Source organism: Dioscorea cayenensis, chromosome 17 (assembly GCF_009730915.1).
Source record: "Dioscorea cayenensis subsp. rotundata cultivar TDr96_F1 chromosome 17, TDr96_F1_v2_PseudoChromosome.rev07_lg8_w22 25.fasta, whole genome shotgun sequence".
NCBI lineage: Eukaryota > Viridiplantae > Streptophyta > Magnoliopsida > Dioscoreales > Dioscoreaceae > Dioscorea > Dioscorea cayenensis.
Genome location: NC_052487.1, coordinates 18,183,078 through 18,202,749, shown reverse-complemented (window position 1 = coordinate 18,202,749; position 19,672 = coordinate 18,183,078). Strand labels below are relative to the sequence as shown.

The window sequence follows — 19,672 nt, the reverse complement described above, 5'->3', positions numbered from 1 at the left end:
ATTTTTTACTTAAACTACAGTTGGTGATGATATTAGTGTGTTAAGATATTAACTCTATTTTAATATATGTTCCTAACTTCTTTTAAATAAAAAGCTTTTATCACTTATTTATTAAAAAAAACTTAGACTACACTAATTTAACAGTTTCGTTTGCAACATAAAATTTTGATGTTATACTATAATTTATTTAACACTATTAGATATTTTGAAAAATAAAGTAAGAGTCCAATGTACAAAGTTAATTATATACAGCACAATTTCATAAATTTTTGGGAAATTTATTTTTTAGTTCCTGAAAGTTTCAAAACATCCTAGACAGACCCTCTGACATTTGAATTTGCCAGACAGTCCCTCCTTTTTTTGATGACTTATTTTTTTCAATCGTGACGATGTACTTTTCAATTAATGCGAACTACTACATTAGTTTATTCTATTTTTACAACATGTACTTCCGTTTAAAAAATATAGTTTCATTTAACATTGCGTGTTTTCGTTTAATCATATAAATTTTTCACTTAACATATAAAGACATTTGCATTTAAAAATTTGACTTTTCCGCTTAAAAATTATTAGTTTCAGCTTAAAAATTTGGTATTTTCGACTAACTACATAAGTTTTCACTTAACATATAAACACATTTACGTTTAAAATTTGACTTTTCCACTTAAAATTATGGGTTTCAGCTTAAAAATTTGGTATTTTTCGCTAAAAAAGCGAGAGTCGACCCGATTAATATCTACATTTACGCATCATCACTTTATGTCGAAAAAAAATAGCATCGAGAATCTTTGAATCTCGAGCTTTTTTATAAATATCGACTGGAGAATTTTTGTTCGATAATTTTTTTATTAAATAATCATAGTAAAAAAAATTTGTTAAAATGCACACACAGCCGAAAAAAACACAATTCTAAGTTAATATATAAAATAACCAAATTATCTTTAATATACTAGTCTCAAAAAATAATAATAATAATTTTGTTGAATAACATAAAATTTTTTGTGTTGATTGAATATCAAATATAAAATAATACACTTTTATTGTTGTTGCTACTTATTTTGTTGTACCCAGTAAAAATTTTTTTTTATGTACCTATTCTCTAATAATACATACTTGTGATTTATCTATTTTTTTAAATAATAATAGTAATAATACAGGCATTTACATTATAACTCAATCATTTTTATAGTATTTATATTGTTTTTGTGGTTCTCATTTACAAATTAAACTTACGATAACAAGCATAAGGATGATCAAGATAGAGTGCCAGGATGATATTTTATGAATTTCTAAAGATTATATATATATCGTTTTACACTACCCTTGAATTTTAACAACTTGAAAGATGTGATTTTATATTATATATTGTGAAGAAAAGGTTATAATTATTTTTTTTAAAAAAAAAAAATCTAGCCATGACATAATTGCGCCAAATTTATTATCATTGATTAAGATAATTAAATTAATTAACAAGAAAAAAACTCAAAAATCCAAACAAAATGACAACCCATCCAGCAATTCGACCGTTAGACCCAAAAACCCAAATTTCAAAACTAATAAACTCCCACGATTTTCCGACCGTTGTCTCCTTCTTCCCCACAAACAGCTTCAAACCCTCAACCCCAATAAAATTCAGATCAAAACCACCCCAAAAAAAAAAGAAGGAGCTTGAAATGGTTTCCAAGATCTCCAGAAAGAGAAAGGTAACTCCGAAGAAGCCCAGCCCGAAGCACCACCAGCGCCGACGCAAGAAATCTCCCTTTCAAATCTCTCACCACCGCCCCCTCCGCCCATCGCCTCCTCCATCGACCGCTCTCTCCGCTCATGCCGCCGCCATCTCCTCAAGCTCTTCACCCGCCTCGCCGTCCTCGGCACCCCCACCAAACTCCCCCGCAAACCCGGCGGCTACCGCCGTCTAACCCCTCTCTCCGACGAACCCCTCCTCTATCCACTGGAAAACACCGCCAACGAGAGAAAGAAAACCATAATCCTCGATCTAGATGAAACCCTAGTCCATTCCCAAACCGATCCCCCACCGGCAAAGTACGATTTTACCGTCCATCCGATGATCGACGGCCGGATCATGACCTTCTACGTGCTGAAGCGGCCGGGGGTGGATGAGTTCCTGAAGGCGATCTCGAAGTCCTTTGAGGCGGTGATCTTCACGGCGGGGTTGAAGGAGTACGCGTCGTTGGTGCTCAACCAATTGGATCCATCCGGCGAGCTGATTTCCCATCGATTGTATAGAGATTCTTGCAGGGAAATGGATGGGCAAATTCGTGAAGGATCTCGCCGGAGTGGGGAGAGTGTTGGATCAGGTGGTTATCGTCGATGATAATCCGAACGCGTACGCGTTGCAGCCGGAGAACGCCCTGCCGGTGAGCCCCTTCGTTGATGATCTTGGAGATCGGGAGCTCTGGAGGGTGATGGAGTTCTTGGATGTTGGTCTTCATCGCTGCGAGGATGTGAGGGACTCCATTGCTTTGGTATCTCGCCGGAGATACGCCGGAGGTGAAGGTTAGTTAAGTCTTTTTCTCAATGGGTATTTTTGGAATTTCAGGATCTACCTGAATTTAAATTTGGGAATTTGTTGTATGATTAATAGAGCTTATTCTTTCAATTTGTTTGATGGAAGTATGGAACGCACTCATGATTTTTTTATTTTAATTTTTATTGGGGATGTTATGAATTTGTGGGTTTTATTATATATAGTCATTTATTGGATAGCTTTCAATAGTATAACACCAAAATGTAAAAGGAGGAGATCAAGGGTTCAAATTCCTCTCCCGATAATACTGTTTCAAGTATTGTTCATCGAGACTTTTATATTATTCTTATATTGTACATCTATTATTAAAAATATATATATTATTAAAATGTGAATTTTTAATATATATATATATATATATAAAGAAAGTTAAGGAAAATAAAAGATTTAGGAAAAGAAATGATGTCTTGGATATGTTTTGGCAGTTGAGTCAAATGAGCAAATGTTGTTGCTAGGAATGCTAAAAAGAGAAAATAAATTAATAAAGAAAAAAAAGGAGAGAAATTAGGAAGATGATGGCTATGAATTTTATATATACAAGTAAGCATGGTATTAAATTTGTTTGGGGACTAAAATGCAATATTTTAGTCAATTAAGATTTTTTTGTTTGATTTCCAAATTAAGTGATTTTTTCTTTGAGGTGTTGGATTTTTTTTTTATAAATTATAATTGTAGATATGAACTTATTTTTCAGTTTTATTCTAGGTAATGTTTTCTGTATATGAAAAATTATAGCATAGATTTTGCGAGGAGTGAAATTCATTATTAAAAAAAAATGAAAAATAAGGTAGGTGTTCTTGCCAGTTGTTCTAGACTACATCAGTTCTTTGGCCGTGCCTCTCTCTCTCTCTCTCTCAAAAATGGACCAACTATTCCTATAAATCTGTTCGGACTGGACCTATATTTATATATTTATATATATAAAGAGAAATGCTATTTAGACTGATGTGATAAACTGAACTCAAATGCCGAATAATTCTGGATCCACATTGTTTACTCTCTCTCCTAATCAGCATTTTCAAGAAAAAAACTTCACATCCATCACTTCCCTTTTATTCCACTCATGTCCATGTGCATGGCGTTGTGCTCTCGCTGCTTCCCTTTTACAGATTTCCTTAGTCCGCTGGCACGCTGCACCCTCAATCAACTCCTCAACCGCCGCTACACTATTCCAATCTCACTGTCGGTCCAGGCAGAATACAGGCCAGCCCACCCAATAGACAGGTCTACTTAAAAGTTTAGGATTAAATTTCTATATTTACTAAAAGATTATAAACTAAACAAATAAACACCAAACCCAAGAATATTAGAGTTGGTGTATTATTATCTTCCTAAATCAAAGTTCAAAGTTTGAATCTCTCCTAATTACCATTTTGATAACTCTTTTTCTTTGCCAAGTGATAAATTGAGGGATCAACTCCTTTTAACATTGGTTGAAATGAGTGGTTTATCACCATTTTTCAATAAAACTCACGAATTAAGAGTTTTTACCTTATCCATATTCATGAGAAATAAAAAAAGAGTACTCCAATGCATTTTGATGATGCCAAGTGAAAATTTAGTTTTTGGATTAATAATAATCTCCAAAGAAGAAAAAGAAAAATATTAGGCATGCGCTTTTTTGAGAAGCAATGTTTAATCTTAGTGTTTACCTATAATAACTTTGTTAACAAAATGATAGTTATATATAAAAATCACAAATAAGTGAGTCTTGTCCTTAGAAGTAGAATTTAAGCATACTTGAGTAAGCACTTCTGTGCACTAATTAGTCAAGATTTCCAAACATTGATAAATATTAAAAAAATAAATAAAATATTAGATTGGCCATATGTTACCTTCTTTTTCTTTAAAAAAAAAATTGCGATGAACATTTAAAATACATATTTTAACAAATAAATTCGAAATAAAATGGCTACAACAGTGTTCAAGAAATAATTTTCTTTTATTTTATCTTAACCTCACACTTATTAATAATAATTTATCAAACAAATTTATTTATTTTTTTTATAATTAAAATTAATATTGATATGTCATATTTAATTCTCTTCCCAAGTTAAAAAGTTAAGGATTTAAATTCATCCTAACTCAAGAATTGAGGGGTTTGAGATTTACCCACATTTATTAAAAAACCCCCCTTTAACTATCACCAACAATCAAAATATTTATTAATAACTGATTATTTACACAAATATCAAAAAATGGTAAATTTGTTTCATATTTGAAATTATAGATCAAATTAAATAATAAGATAAAAGCTTTTACTATTTTTTTTAAGAATATCATAAGTTAACACAACCTATCAATTATTACCCCAATTATCTAAAGTCTCCAAAATAAGAGATTATCCTTTTGCCTTGAGATCAACACTCAAATTTCCGTGCACGGATCTTAAAGTTTATTCTACGGATGAGATGCATCTATTTTTATTTTTAACTTTTAATTTTTTTAATTCTCTCTTTTTCGTGTTTTCGATAGAAAACTCTATTCAGGATTCCTTCGCTTCCCGCAACCTCCTTCGTATTTCTCAAGGTTTCTTCGACGATTGATGGCCGATCGGGGGTGAAGGGGGCTGTGAATCCTTAATTTTGGTGCTCATGGCGGAGGAGAAGAAGCTTTACCCGGTGATCGACGCAGTGGAGCCTTTGACGGGGTTGACCGGAGAGGTTCATGAGCGGGAGGAGGAGAAGGATAGGGTTTCGGTGGTTCATGAATTGATGCGGGAGAAGCCTGAGTATTCTCCTAGGGTAACGTCTTATTCACTTGTTTTTTTATTGATTTCTTTGCTTGGTATCTATAATCGGGAGCTTATTTGTGGTTTTAATGTTTAGGAGTTGTAGTATTTCTGGAAAGTTTGAAACTTTTTGTGTGTGTCACAGTGTGTGTGTAAAATTTCGCTTTTTTGTATTATTTTCTTGTTTGATTGATCAGGAAAACAGAAAATTTTAGCTTTTGATGAAAGGAATTATACGATTTAGGTTATATTTTCTATTTAGAAAAGATTTGAACTCAACTTTGAAGAACAATTCTCGTTTGTTCTGTGTTTTTCGTGTTTTTATGCTGTCAATCTGGATGGGAATTATCTGTATTTACGGATGGAAACGTTGAAAATTACTAAAATTCAGACGATAGATAGACAGGAGAAAGTTTGTTTGTGTTTTCAATTAGTTTGGGGTTCATAAGCTTGAGAAACTTTGACTTGTTTAAACAATTGAGATTGTGGGATATTTTGGCTGCTTCTTATGTGTGTATTAATATGTGATTAGGTTTCTGACATGGATGAGCTCAAGAATGATGACAGCTCTCCTCTAGCTGGTGATGATTCAGTTGGGACAGAAACTTCTCAATCTAATGAACCAGATACTACCATGATTCCAGATTCTGTTCCTCGGAAATTTGGCAAATACTTCTATTATGATTCTCCACTCTATGAAGAAACTGGTTGTTGGATACCTGTTTCTGTGCCACCCCTGCCGGAAAGTGATCATGAGGACTGGCAAAAGGGGTTCTTCTCAAATGGTGCATACTTTCCTGAGGGTGAAATTGGTTGGGACTACTTTGCCGGAGAGAATAAGGAGATGACCATGTGGGATGTTGTATCTGAGATGCTAATTATGGCCCGAGGCAAAGTGAGTGCGCTCACCTCTGGTCGTGTTTGTGGGATGTCTTGGATATCAGCACAATTTCTGGATCAAGCTTGGAGTGAAATGGTTCATAACTTAAGAGAAACAAACATTGTAATCAATAAGGAAATTCTTGACGCAGAGCCACCAAAATGGCTAGCTGATAGCAGTTCTTCAGCTTGCATGCTTTGTAATGTGCGATTTCATCCAATAATGTGCTCTCGCCATCATTGCCGATTGTGTGGGGGGCTATTTTGCAGTGAATGCTCAAAAGGCAGGAGCTTATTGCCTTCAAAGTTCAGAACTGCTGACCCACAGAGGGTCTGTGATGTCTGTGGTGTTCGGCTTGAATCTGTCCAGCCTCTCTTGAGGGATCAAGTCAGTCATGCATCCCAGTTGCCAACACATGATTTGACTGATCTCAGTACATTGCGGTCGTGGCTTAACTTCCCCTGGGCACAGTCGATGGAGCATGAGATCTATAAAGCAGCAAATACAATACGTGGTTATAATAAGGTAAATGTTTATTTCCTTTAAACCTAGGATCTAGTCATCCTTTTAGCTTATAGTTCAGTTGTCTGCTGTTTAATATTGGCCCCAAAAGCCGGAACTATGTGAGAAGACGTTGGAGCTGTCAACTATCTTCTATTTCTTTGACTGGCTCTGGCAGATTATCTTAGGAAAATTTAGGAAGTTCTTGTAAAACCTTTACTAAATAATGTAGGTGCATCAACTATTATTGCTTTGATAAAACCTATTTCAGTTTTTAATTAAGTGGTTGCTAGACGTTTGTCTTTCAGCAAAACTTGAATGCTTTATAATCGTCTGTGAACTGGACCAGTTTGTTTGTTTGTTTTTTTATATTGTCTTTTGGCATAATCCGAAAATAGTTCATTCTCTTTTCCATTTAATACCTATATTGCATTGATTTTCCAAATTATTTTATGTCATTGAAGAAATCCATTTCGATGGTGTTATGTAGCATCATCACAACTTCTTCTTAATCTGGTGTGGTGGAATTTTGTTGTGCAAGCAGCAAAAAGAATTAAAAAAAGAGGAGAGAATAATGAAGTATTTTCTATCTTGCTCATTGTTTTTACAACCTTGAATCTGCTGGACTTTTAGTTGAAATTTCAATATCCATGGGCCATTACAATATTCTTTTAGCGCTTGAGTTGCTATTATGACCCTAGGAGTTTAGAAGTGATTGTTTTCTATATTTGAAAAACTGGCATAACAGAAACTCTAGTCTTAACTAACTTAGTTGCAAGTTTCAATGGTTTGGATTAAAATAAAACTTGTCCTAAATATAATAATTGATCAGGTGGGTTCACTGAGACCAGAAAAGCCCATTCCCGATGCTATCCTTAAACAAGCCAAAGGTCTTGCAATACTTTCAGTTGTAAAAGTTGGAGTGATGGTTACTTACAATATTGGGACTGGACTGGTGATTGCTCGTAGGGAGGATGGTTCCTGGTCTCCACCTTCTGCTATATCTTCTTTTGGCATTGGATGGGGAGCTCAGGTAAGATAATCACTGGTTTTATTGCATGACCTTCGAAAGGACTTTAATTAATGATAAAAAGAGATGTCTAAATGTTGCCTGGTTATTCTTTAATTTTTCCCACAGGCTGGAGGGGAGTTGACTGACTTCATAATTGTGCTAAGAAACAAAGATGCCATCAAAACTTTTAGTGGAGATGCACATTTGTCTGTTGGTGCTGGATGTAGTGCGGCCGCTGGAACTATTGGGCGTGCAGTTGAGGCTGATTTACGTGCTGGCGATGGTGGTTATGCAGCTTGTTACACATACAGCTGTAGCAAAGGTATTTCTTGCCCAAATATTTCTGTTTTCTTAATGTTTTTATACTGTAACTCTGCCTTATTTAGAAGACTAGAACCATTCTCAACAAGGAAAATCAAAAACGAGAATTTTAGATTGTACTTGGATGTTTTTCTTCTGTTATGCCATAAGACATGTTTGTTATGGAGCAACTAGGTGCGGTTGTGGCACTTGTGAACTGACTCTTTGCTTCCTCCCAACATGTTACTGTGTAGCAAAGAGCTAATGGTCCTTAAGTCACACTTCCGCATGCACTTACACTGAAACATAATGAGTTGTTAAAAGTGGCTTGTAGGTCAACTTGCTTTCACCTTCCCACTTCATGAAGGTTGTCTTTGAACCAAAAACCAGCTTAGTAAGCAAGTTGGGAATTTTGCATTTTTATGGATATCTATTGAATGAGATGGTATACACGTCTCACTTCTCCATAAGCGCTCAATTTGGGAAAGAAAGGACACTTGCACATTTTTTATTCCTTTATTTCCTGCATGGCACTTTACATCCATTATGTTCTTTTGTTGTAAAGATGAACTGCTTTTGTTGTAGAAGATCGGAGACAAGGACGGTCTCTATTTGTTTCAGTACCAAGTTTGAACCTTGTTAACACATAATCTTTCTGTTCTCTTTGAATAAATGTGATTAAATATGTTAAGAACCGGTAATAATATTTTTCTACAATAATAAAGTTCAGGCAATGACACCTTAAGGTTTATATTGTGCTCTTTTCCTAAATTAGATATGAAAATGATATGACCTGCAGTACTCTTTGCTTCTCTTGTTTGTCTTTTGTCCATATCATATCATGAAATGTATTTGAAATTTCCTCGAGTTTCCTGTCATCAACTATGCTCCAAAGAACATAATTATTGTTTCTTCAAAAAGTATGATTGCTCTTATATATTGTTTCAAACAAGTCCTTCCAAATATTTTGTTCTTTCCATATGGAAGCTGGCACATCACCTATTCATTCTTCTGCATGTTTCAGGTGCATTTGTTGGCTGCTCGCTAAATGGCAGCATGGTGGCAACCCGAACCTCAGAAAATTGTCGCTTTTATGGCGATTCATCGATCAAAGCATCTGACATCCTTCTCGGGTCATTACCAAAGCCACCCGCTGCTGCTACTCTTTATAATGCTTTGTCAGATCTATACCAAAAGCTGGAAAAATGATCAGCCTTAAATTGATCAAGAGTACTCATATTTTGATGTTGAAATCATTCATTGTGCCAGTGTATAGTAAGAAGGGGGTAATTGATTGATTTGATTGTACAGACAAACATCCTGGAAAACCAGATACATTTGGGTTATATGGCACACTGAGAAATCAGAAGGAAAATGTGCTCTAACATTGTATGAACCACCATTGTACATAGAAACCACTCTGCATTATTTCTGATCTGTGTTTATTTCTCTTATATAGTGCTTTATTTTATTCTTGTTTTCATCTATTTTTTTGAAAGCTAGCTGGTTGATTGTATGGTTTCAACATCGTCAACTTCTTCTTCTACTTCTTTTATTTATTTATTTATTATTATTATTATTTATATTTTCAGAAAAGATAAAGTCTTCTTCCTGAAATTCAGAATTCTGTTCTGTCCCTCCAACAAGTGAAAACCAACACTCAACATTTGCTTTTTGTTTGCTGTTATTTATTTATTCTGTGTTTGCGAGTCAAATTAATTAAGAAAAGATTTAATAAAATCTAAATTAAACAAAAACTACATGATAAAAAACTCTTGCGTCCATAAACCAATAAACAAACAGCAAAAAGTGCAATACTGGAATAAATTCAGCTCTGTTATTATTATTATTATTATTATTATTTATTTTAATATATATTTTTTTTAAAAACTCTTTCAGTTTGATTGTTTCAAAAACAGAGCACAACAGCACAAATTAGAGTACCACCATTGAACTCAACATACTTTCTAGTTTCTGCTCTCCTTTGCCTGTAAAATAGGCCATGCATTAACTACCAACAACAATCCAGACAACAGAACATAACTCAACTTTGCAAAAAACATTGAATAGAAAAGCATAATTTAACCAACAAATTCTCACAAATATGAATGATCATTATAAACATTAGAGCATTAAAGATTGTCTGTATGTAAGCAAAGCACTCTTGCCTGAAGAAACAATGCTAACAAATTTAAATATAACAACGCGACAAGAACATCAACAACTCATACAGCTATTTATCATCCTCCTTCTCCGTCACCCTAATTCTCTGTATTCCCTCTTCATCCATCTTATCAATTAACTTTCAAAAATTAGATCAACAGAGGATGAAGAGACGGCATACCTAAGAAACCCCGCGATGGTCTTCCAACCCCTTTCACTCTCTATCAACAACATTACAACTCACAAAAATAATTAAGTAATGAGAAACAAATCGACAAAAGAGTATCATCAAGCATCAGCTCTGGTCCTTGAACTACCAAGAGTAAGCTCCAACTCATCTGATCCACATTCCTCATGAATTGTCTCCCCTTCCCATGGCTTGACCACACCATTCTCAGGTTGGTTACCTGTACTGCTGCTTCCAAATGCAAACTCATCAGAAATACCATCAGACATCTGAACATCTGCTTGATTAAGAGCTCCCGGGGCAGCAGGAGAGCAAGTTCCACTCTGCCCAGGGGTCCACAATTTTGATGAACCACCACCGGCATAAGCCTCTTTATAGAAGCCAAATGGATTTGATGCAACAAGACTGAAGGTTGGGGATGAAGGACTTCCAGTAGGGATCCGGAGGTCTGAAAGCCATCCAGAATCAGGAAGGATTTGCCGTCCCGGGCTTGGTGGAGTGGATGATGCCAGTGAGGTGTAGCTGGAACTAGCTGCCCAAGGTGGCAGTGTGACACCATCATCCCAGTCAGTCTTGATACGGGGTGTACGTGCAGTTGGGGAGCTCAATGGAGGGGTTACTGGTGCACTAATAGAGCCACCTGGTATGTAGAGGTGTTGAAGCTTTGCAGATGGGGCTGTGGAGATGTTCTTGAGCCATGGAATAAGGGAGTTACCATCAACATCATTTGTGCCATGTGTAAAGTAAGGTGATGATCTAGGGCTAGGGAAGGTTGAAGAGGTGGGGCTAGGGTTATATGAGGCACATGGACTCGGCTGATATGATGAGCATGGACTTGGGGAAACTGAACCCCCTACTATATCCATTCTCTCAGGTGGCTTGCAACCCTGAAATAAAAAAGGGGAAAACATGAGATGAATGAGAAAAGTATCTATTTCAGTCAAGTTTGAAATTACACAAACATTTCATCAGTCAATTCGATCATAGTTCACAAACTTTGCTTTCTTCACATCATGCTGCTATCTTAGAATGCAGCAGAGTGAAAAATCTCATCCTAACTCCAAAAAAACATAACACACACACACACACAAGGAGTCTAATCCAAACATGTTGCTATGTCAGCACACCAAAAAACAAAGCCAGTCACAGATAAACTTATACCCTTTGCATAAAATTATAGTTTCACAAAACACACGCTACTCAAAAGATAACAATATCTGTGATATATCCTATCCTCTCATCACCTTGACAAAATGATATGGAAAGGCAAACATATAACCCAACTCTATATCGTATCAAGAACGGCATAAAATATACCAATATGTAATAGATAAAACATGCATTCAGTTTAATGTTGGAAAAGAATATTTAAGAGAGGAAAAAACAAAGAAGAATAGGAATGAGGAAGCATCAAGTTAATATTCAAGAGAATCAAAGCCTCAAAGCTTTCATCTATTTAAAATCAAACTAAACTTTGATATGCATAGTCAATTCACTTATAACTCAAATTGCTGAAAGAAGATTTAAGTGAGGTTCATGCTAGGATGGGTATGCAGTCCGCAACCTATTCAAGCCATTATGAAGGAGAAATATAAATATATAATATTAATCAATCGTTAAGCCATATCACAAACTTAACTTTACATTCACAATGGATATTGAGACCACCAACAAGAAACTGTAAAATTTGGTTTCGTCTATATATCAAATTGGTGCATAACATTATCTCTTTAATTTAAGTTTATTGGGCATCAACAATCTACTTGTGACAACTAATTTTGCATGTGATAACAATCTCCATCCTAAACAACTGCTAAATAGCTAGCCAAGTGGTTAGTTACTCCCCAAACATGACCAAACTCTCATTACATCCCCATTGTACCCAAAATTTGTTAAACAGCAAGCAACTCTTCATTATGAATTATAAACATAAATATAAATCACACTCAAAATCTGGTTTTCCCTAAAAACTAGTTTTGCAGCAATTCAGCCTAGCTTCAAAGCACATCCATGCTTCCAATGAAAACCTCAGTCCTACAACTAAATTCATTCCAACCAATTCTTCATTATAAATTATAAACACAACTATAAATCACACCCAAAAAGTACTTCTTTTTTTCTTTTCGCAACTCTCCATTGTAACTTATAAATAGATATAAATCACACTTTCAATAACAAACCTCATTCCTACAACCACATACACTCCACGCAGTGAACCCAAGAAGAAGATAAGAAAAAGCACAAAAGAGCCAAGAAAAAAAAAAAAAGGCAAAGCCACCTGCTTTCTCCGTTCCTGCCCAACTCTTTATTGCATCACTTCCTAACCCACCCATTAAACAACACTTTCCAGATCCCCTGTTCACATGCCACCATCTCTCCATCCCTACTCCCAAAACAACCAAAATCAACGAATCCCAGATCCGATTCCCACTCTCCAAACCAAAGCTATCACCTTTTTCAATTTTCCCTTGATTTTCCCCCAATTCTCTATCACCAGCTTCAATCTCCGATCACTTCGCGTGACTCCAGAGACAAGCAAGCAAGGCCTGCTTCCACTAAAATTACAACACTACCCCTCAACCTAGCAACCTTTATTCCATTTTAAATAATTTTAAAATTTCCAAAAAAAAAAAGCGCAAAATTCAACGGCAACCGACAAACCACAAAACGAACCCCGATAAATCCAAACCACTGAAAACAGACATTTGGAACCAAATTAAACGAAAAACGAAGCCATAATAATATTTAAAAAAATAATAAAAAACCAAATTTTCATCTAAAATGGCGTCATTTGACCAGTCAACGAAAGCGTCCAGTAGCACAAACACCTAATCCAACACTATCATTCGCCACCGTCGTCGGCGAGCAACGACCACATGGTTCTGCGCTACCGAGCGCCGTCTCCGGCGAGATAGCAATCATAGAGAACAGGGAGAGAGGTGAGTTTACCGACCTTCCGATATGTGGTGCCATCCGGCTCGACGATCCATCCAGCCTCAGCGCACACGGCCTTCAGGACCTCGTTGTTGTCACAGTGCTTGGGGAAGCTTGTAGTTGCCGTACATCCGAAGCCCGGCGAAGATCTTCGCGGCGATCGCGCGCCGCCGCCGCTCCCTCCGCTTGTTGTTCTCCCTCTCCTTCCACGTCGGCAGCCTCGTCCCCGATGGCATCTCCGTTGCCCTAGATCTGGCCTCGAGATCCCCGATCCCGGCGAATCCAACGTCTATATACCACCTCCGGCCGTAGATCCGGCGACGACGAGGGGAATCGGATGGGAAACGGTGTTCGGAAACGGGAAACGCGTGGTCGCCGGTGGAAAGCTTGTGGTGAACGAAGTCACGAATGAAAAGGAAAAGAAGAGGGTTTAATACATGAGTTTTTTTATAATAAGGCATGGATTTGGAATATATTTACGGAAACGCCACTGGTGGTGCACGTGCACGTACTTGCCTTGAGATTTGTGTGATCGTACGAATCTCGATGCAAATGAAAGGATGAGGATGAGGTTGATGGTGGCCACGCCCGCATGGGATAAAGCCATAAGAAGCGTGGATCACGGAGATTGCCCAGCTGGAACCGTGTTAGATCTGTCCGTTCATCTATGCATCAAGATTTGTATCGACGATCACGAGGGACAGCGTCGGGATGTGAATTATATATATAATTTTTATTTTTACATTTAAAGTTTAACTTTTTTTAATCAAGAATAAATAGTATATCTGTGAAACGTACTCACAAACTCAACAATATTTTATTTTTACCTTACGTATGTTGGGATCATTGAAATGATAATCTTATTTTTCATACTAATAAACCAAAAAACTCTCGGTAGTTTTTTTTTAATAAACTCCCCTAAAAGCTATAAATTACACAAAGCTTTATTTAATGAATATAAATTTAAATTAAATTATGAAAAGATAGTTTTGCCCCATGCTTAGATATACTAATAATTATATGTATGTAAATATAAATTCATTTTATAAATGGGATATATATATATATTTATAAATGATGGTTTCGATGATTATGAATTATTATGGCTAAAATAGTACCACGACTAAGATAAGGATGTGAATAGATGAGTTGATGGTGATTGGGTTTTGAAAAGTGAGGTTTTACTTATTATTTTTATTATTTTTCTCTTTTTTAAATTAATGTTTGAGCAGGGTGTGATGGGTGTTGGAGAAGTAGTTAGGAAATAAATATAAATGTGAAAGACTTGTTCATGAGGAATTAAATACATATGTGTTTTAAATATGTACTTGTGCGTGTGTTTTAAGCAACAAAAGCTTAAGCATTTCAAAATGAGGACTAAACCAAAAATATTGGAAGTAATACTCATGTTTTGTACACACATATATGAAAATGATTTGTAATAAGTCAAATTTAAAAAAATATATATATATATATATATATTAAAAAAAGGTTGAAAATTATCATTATGTTTATTCTCATGAATTCGAGTTTTATATTAATTTAATACAACTCACAAGTTTATATATATACATATATATATGGCACATCATCTAGAGACGTTAGTAGATTTAAAATCAAAGGACATTACAGTAACCGTTGATTTTGCATTTTACTGTTATAATGATTCATGTATAGTGATAAACAGTATACAATAATTTAAAACAATGTCAAACAGTAAAATAGAAAACAACACTGAGGGGGTGTTTGGTTGGTAAGCTTGGAATGGGAATGGAAATGAAATAAACCCAATGCTTTGTTTGAATGGCATGAATGGGAATGAGAGAGGAGTGGGTGAGGGATGGGAGGATTGCTCATTCCTCCCTCACTTCTTAGGAGAAAATTAGCAATTTACCCATTTATTTAATAATAAAAATAATAATTTATTTAAATAATAAATAAATAAATAATTTTATAAATAATTATTAATTAAAAAATTTAATAATACTTAAATTAAATATAATAATTAAGTAGATAATTTTAAAATAATTAATAAATTAAAATGAAATAATAATAACTAATAATTAAAATTAAATATTTATTTATAATAATTAATTAGTTATATTTCTTCATTAATTAGTTATTTTTATGGTTGATTAATTACTAATTAATGATATTAACAAAAATATCTTTAGATATTTATTTAAAATATTTTTAAACATATAGTTAGTTATTCTTTATAGTTAATTAATTACTAATTAATGATATTAAAGTTAAATATTTATTTATAACAATTAATTTATTTTTTTCATTTGATATAATATTCATTTGTATAAAAGTGCATGATAGTAATTTTATCATTTTTTTTTTTCATCTTTCCCAATCCCAATAAACTACCTTCCCAATCCTTATAATCAAACATAGGTTTCATTCCCATTCCTTCTCTAATCCCCCTCATTGTCATTACTTTCTCACTCCTCTTTCATTCCATTCCTTGCAATCAAACTCCCCTGAAAGCCAATTCTTTATTGAATCCCTTTAACCTAGTAACAGTAAAATAGTACTATCTATTTAGCTAACTCACAAAAAATCTTATAAGTTTTCAAATATCTCATAACTTAGAAAAACAACTCATTTAATTAAACAGTCTTTAATAATATAATTGCACCCACATATTACTAAAAGTAAAATTAAAATTTTTTAAAGTTTTGTACTAGATGTATTTTAATACCCCTCTTAACTACTACTACACATGTATTTGTGCTTAAGTTTTTTTTTAGTGCTTGTATTTTAACTTTAGTCTTAACTCTTACCCTTGTACCTAATTAATTTTTTAAAATACATTTTTAATAATTTATTTACTGTTTTTGGAGATAATAAATTTAGTGGCATGATAAGGACAAGAGAGATCAATAAGTGAGGGTGGAATGCATGCATATGCAGAGGGCAAACCAACCATGTGAGGAGATTGAGGCATAAAACCAATCAATATTCATTACCAAAGAACCCTATGCATTCTTTGTTATTCACAACTCACTAGTGTGAGGATTAGAGAGTGACCTTCCCATGACTCATTATTATTATTATTATTATTATTATTATTATTATTAATTTATTTTATCTATTCATGTTCAAAATATACTTGATATTTTTTAAATGGATTAATTTCTATTTGTGTTAAGATTAATAAAAAAAATATTACATTTTAATATAAGATCATGCCTTGCCAGAGATTAAACTTACAGTTTTCGCTCGTATATAAACAATCTGTTGGTAATAAACTATTAATGCCATTTTTTTATAATTTATAAATATATAATGTAATAGTGCAATTCATTACTATGACTATTATTTGTGGACAGGTATTTATTTTATTTTTTAAAGTAATGTATAATTGATTTATTAAAAAATAATAAATTTTTTTATGATAGTGCAATCATTATTTTTCGCTTTACTGTGAGAGTTAATGTAACCCTAATTTTTGTGTAAATAATTTTATTTTTAATTTCAAAATTATTTATAATAATAGTTGTTTGTAATCATTTGTTTGAATTATAGAGGTTTAGTTATATATATATATATATATGTACCTAAAATGCAAAATTTTTGTTTTGAAATGATACAGTTCATTTCAAAACAAAAATTTCTATTCATTTTTTTAAAAATTATTCTATATATTTTTTCATTTTGACCAAAGAATCAATTCATACTAATCTCCCTAAATATGTCTTCTTCAATTTTAAAAAAAAACATAAAAAGTAAAAATGTTCTTGAGATTCAAAAGTTTTCTGCTACTTGTATTTTCTTTAATTTTTGATAAAATTTTTTTTTTCTGATTTTCATTAATTGTGGCTTGAATTAATTCAATTAATTTAAGATAATCAAAACACTAGTTTGATGTTTTAAAAAAAGAAATTAGCTTAATAAAACGACTAGAAATTATGGTTAAGAATAAAAAAATGAGAAATAAATATGAAAAAAACAACAATAAATAAAAAAATTCTGTGTGTTTTTTTTAATCATAAGTTTTATTCTGGTCAACCATTCATACTTATCCACTAAATTCATCAAATGATTGAGATTTAAATAAAACACACACGATAACAAAAAAACAAAAAGCAACATCAAGTACTTTCAATTGTCAAAGAAAATATATGATCTTTATATAAATCTCTCTCTATAAATTGTTAGCTTTTAATAGAAGGAAAGGAAAGATCAAAGTGGAGCCCTATTCTAGATTTGATTTGATGCCTTTCTCTTGTCCAACATTTTGGAAGGCAAACCACACGAGGGTCTTATTTCTCCGTCTTTCAAGTCATTCATTATTATTATCATTTTTTTCTTTTTCTCCTTTTATTTTATTTTATTTTATTTTATTTATTTTTGTTTTGATTTCTAGATTTATTGGTCATCACCAATAACATTCAAATCTATTGATATTAAATTCTTTACACATATGTAAAAAAATTGAATTTCTATTATAAAATAAGACCCATTTTAAAGTGAGAGTGCGTGATATATTTAAAAAGCTGGTACATATTCAGTATGTAACTTATCTATTTTTATCAAATATAAATTTATATATATTCGTTACTTATAGTGATGATTTATTTCATAATCAATCATAGATAAAATAAGATTAAGGATTTTTTTATTTTTTTGAAAAAGTGGATAAACCACTTCAATTAAACTGGAAAAGAAACAGAAACAACAAGCCTCCACCCAGACGGAGTGGAGGAAATGGAGAGCGACCACTAGATGTGGTACCAACAACACAAAAGCCAAAAGAAACAACATAAATAAAGAAGAGGAACATAAGGCCTCCTCGCATCCATCGACAAAAGGAAAATACTAGCCCGTATGCGAAAACTGAGCCTCCTCGGCCAGAGAACCCTCAGCATCAACATCTGCCAGAGGCCCCAAAAACTCTAGACTTCGACGCACACTCGCCATAGAATCCTCGAGATTCTCTTTGGTACCTTCAACACAATTTGAGAACCAGGACAGGAGCGATTGATCAATTTTAACAATTAGAGCATGAACAGGAACAACATTGGCATTAAAAATTAAATCATTTCTAGCAAACCAAACAATCCACACAAGAGCTTTCACAAGTAAATCTCTGAAGTCTCTAAATTAAGGGGACGCAATAATGTCCTCCAACCCTCCCAAAAGATTGCACATCGAGAGAGGTGGCTCATGTAATTGAAACAAGTTGGAAAAGTAATCCCATATTCGTCTAATATACGAGCATCTCAAAAATAGGTAGTCAACTATTTCAATTCCTGAGTGACACAAAACACAAAGTGGCAGTTGGAAGCATGTTACACCTTCTTATCATCAAATTCTCCAAGAAAAGAACCTTATTCTTCCAAACTAGCCAGTTAAAGAGGTTGATTTTCCTTGGACATGTATTACGCCAGAAGAACCTCGTCACCGGGCACCTAACCCCTCCATCATTGAGGAAATTGTAAAAGGATTTCACAAAGAATATACCATTTCCTGTCAGCATCCAGCTTATCTTATCATCACTCTCAACTCTAGTTTCCCGCAAATGATCCCTGAGAGCTGCAGAATTTAAATCAACAGAAAACTGATCTTCCTCAAGAAGAAAGGACAACTCCCACACAATGCCATTAGGTAGAGTGCTACTTTGAAATTCCTTTGGCCACAAATTCATAGGTGTACCACCATTAAATCAGCGGTCTTTCCAAAAAGGGTCTTCTCACCCGAATTAATACTATGTAAAATGCATACTCTAAGGCAATCAGACACACCTTTCCAAAAAAATAGATCCAACCCGTCGGTTTTGGGAAGAGATTCCAACGAGATAACCTATAGTTGAACTACACTACCGGTGCCCCATACCAGTTATGGTCCGTCACAAATTTCCACTATCATTTCCCTAGTAACGCCAGATTGAAGTTGTGCATGTCCAAAACCCCCCATTCCTCTTGATCCCAGGGTCGGCATATATTCTTCCAACCAACCAAGTGACAACCTGGATGGTGGACATCTGGGCCTGACCACAAGAAATCTCTCCTGATTCGGTCCAAAGCCTTGATTACCCAGCAAGGTAGTTGAAAATATGGACATCCAATACGTTAGTAGCACCGACAGGACCGAGTTAACCAAAGTGAGGCATCCCCCAAGGGAAAAATGCTAAACCTTCGAAGAAGAAAGTCTCCTTCTAACTTTTTGTATCATTCCCTCCCTATCCTGTCTACGGGGCCGTCTTCCCACGATAGGGACACCAAGGTAGATGACAGGAAGAAAACTCACTTCAAAGTTTAGAGATTCAGCAGCCCCCGCTTGCGGTAGTTCGCCTATCCTACTCGAATAGAGACAAGATTTTTGTGAAATTAGTTGCTAAGCCGATGCTTTCAAATAAGTAAAGCATTAACTTTACAATTATGAGATCCTCAAGACCGCCCATA

General features: G+C 34.3%; 3 protein-coding genes across 3 annotated transcripts; 2 read left to right on the top strand and 1 right to left on the bottom strand.

Moving 5' to 3' along the window:
• Positions 1 to 1,672: 1,672 nt before the first annotated feature.
• LOC120281200 (probable C-terminal domain small phosphatase) lies at positions 1,673 to 2,773 on the top strand (the record flags this gene model as incomplete). The annotated part of the gene is given in 2 exon segments (XM_039288086.1): positions 1,673 to 2,278; positions 2,280 to 2,773. Coding segments are annotated over 2 exon segments (849 nt in total), but the record flags the coding sequence as incomplete, so codon positions are not given.
• Positions 2,774 to 5,020: 2,247 nt separating this feature from the next.
• On the top strand, positions 5,021 to 9,409 carry LOC120280655. Its single transcript, XM_039287562.1, has 5 exons — positions 5,021 to 5,292; positions 5,812 to 6,684; positions 7,493 to 7,693; positions 7,799 to 7,994; positions 8,997 to 9,409. The coding sequence occupies exons 1-5, from the start codon at positions 5,143 to 5,145 to the stop codon at positions 9,179 to 9,181; spliced, it is 1,605 nt and encodes a 534-aa protein (XP_039143496.1). The 5' UTR covers positions 5,021 to 5,142; the 3' UTR covers positions 9,182 to 9,409.
• A 656-nt stretch (positions 9,410 to 10,065) lies between these two features.
• Positions 10,066 to 13,669, bottom strand: LOC120280617 (protein BZR1 homolog 2-like). The gene is given in 3 exon segments (XM_039287494.1): positions 10,066 to 11,209; positions 13,276 to 13,365; positions 13,367 to 13,669. Coding segments are annotated over 3 exon segments (1,002 nt in total). The 5' UTR covers positions 13,493 to 13,669; the 3' UTR covers positions 10,066 to 10,423.
• Positions 13,670 to 19,672: the final 6,003 nt, after the last annotated feature.

What these genes read in the sequence shown, in the direction of transcription:
- LOC120280655 (XM_039287562.1), top strand. Translation starts at nt 5,143, where the DNA reads ATGGCGGAGGAGAAGAAGCTTTACCCGGTGATCGACGCAGTGGAGCCT. An exon ending in CAATACGTGGTTATAATAAG is followed by an intron (nt 6,685 to 7,492) that starts GTAAATGTTTAT and finishes ATAATTGATCAG; the next exon opens with GTGGGTTCACTGAGACCAGA. An exon ending in CACATACAGCTGTAGCAAAG is followed by an intron (nt 7,995 to 8,996) that starts GTATTTCTTGCC and finishes TGCATGTTTCAG; the next exon opens with GTGCATTTGTTGGCTGCTCG.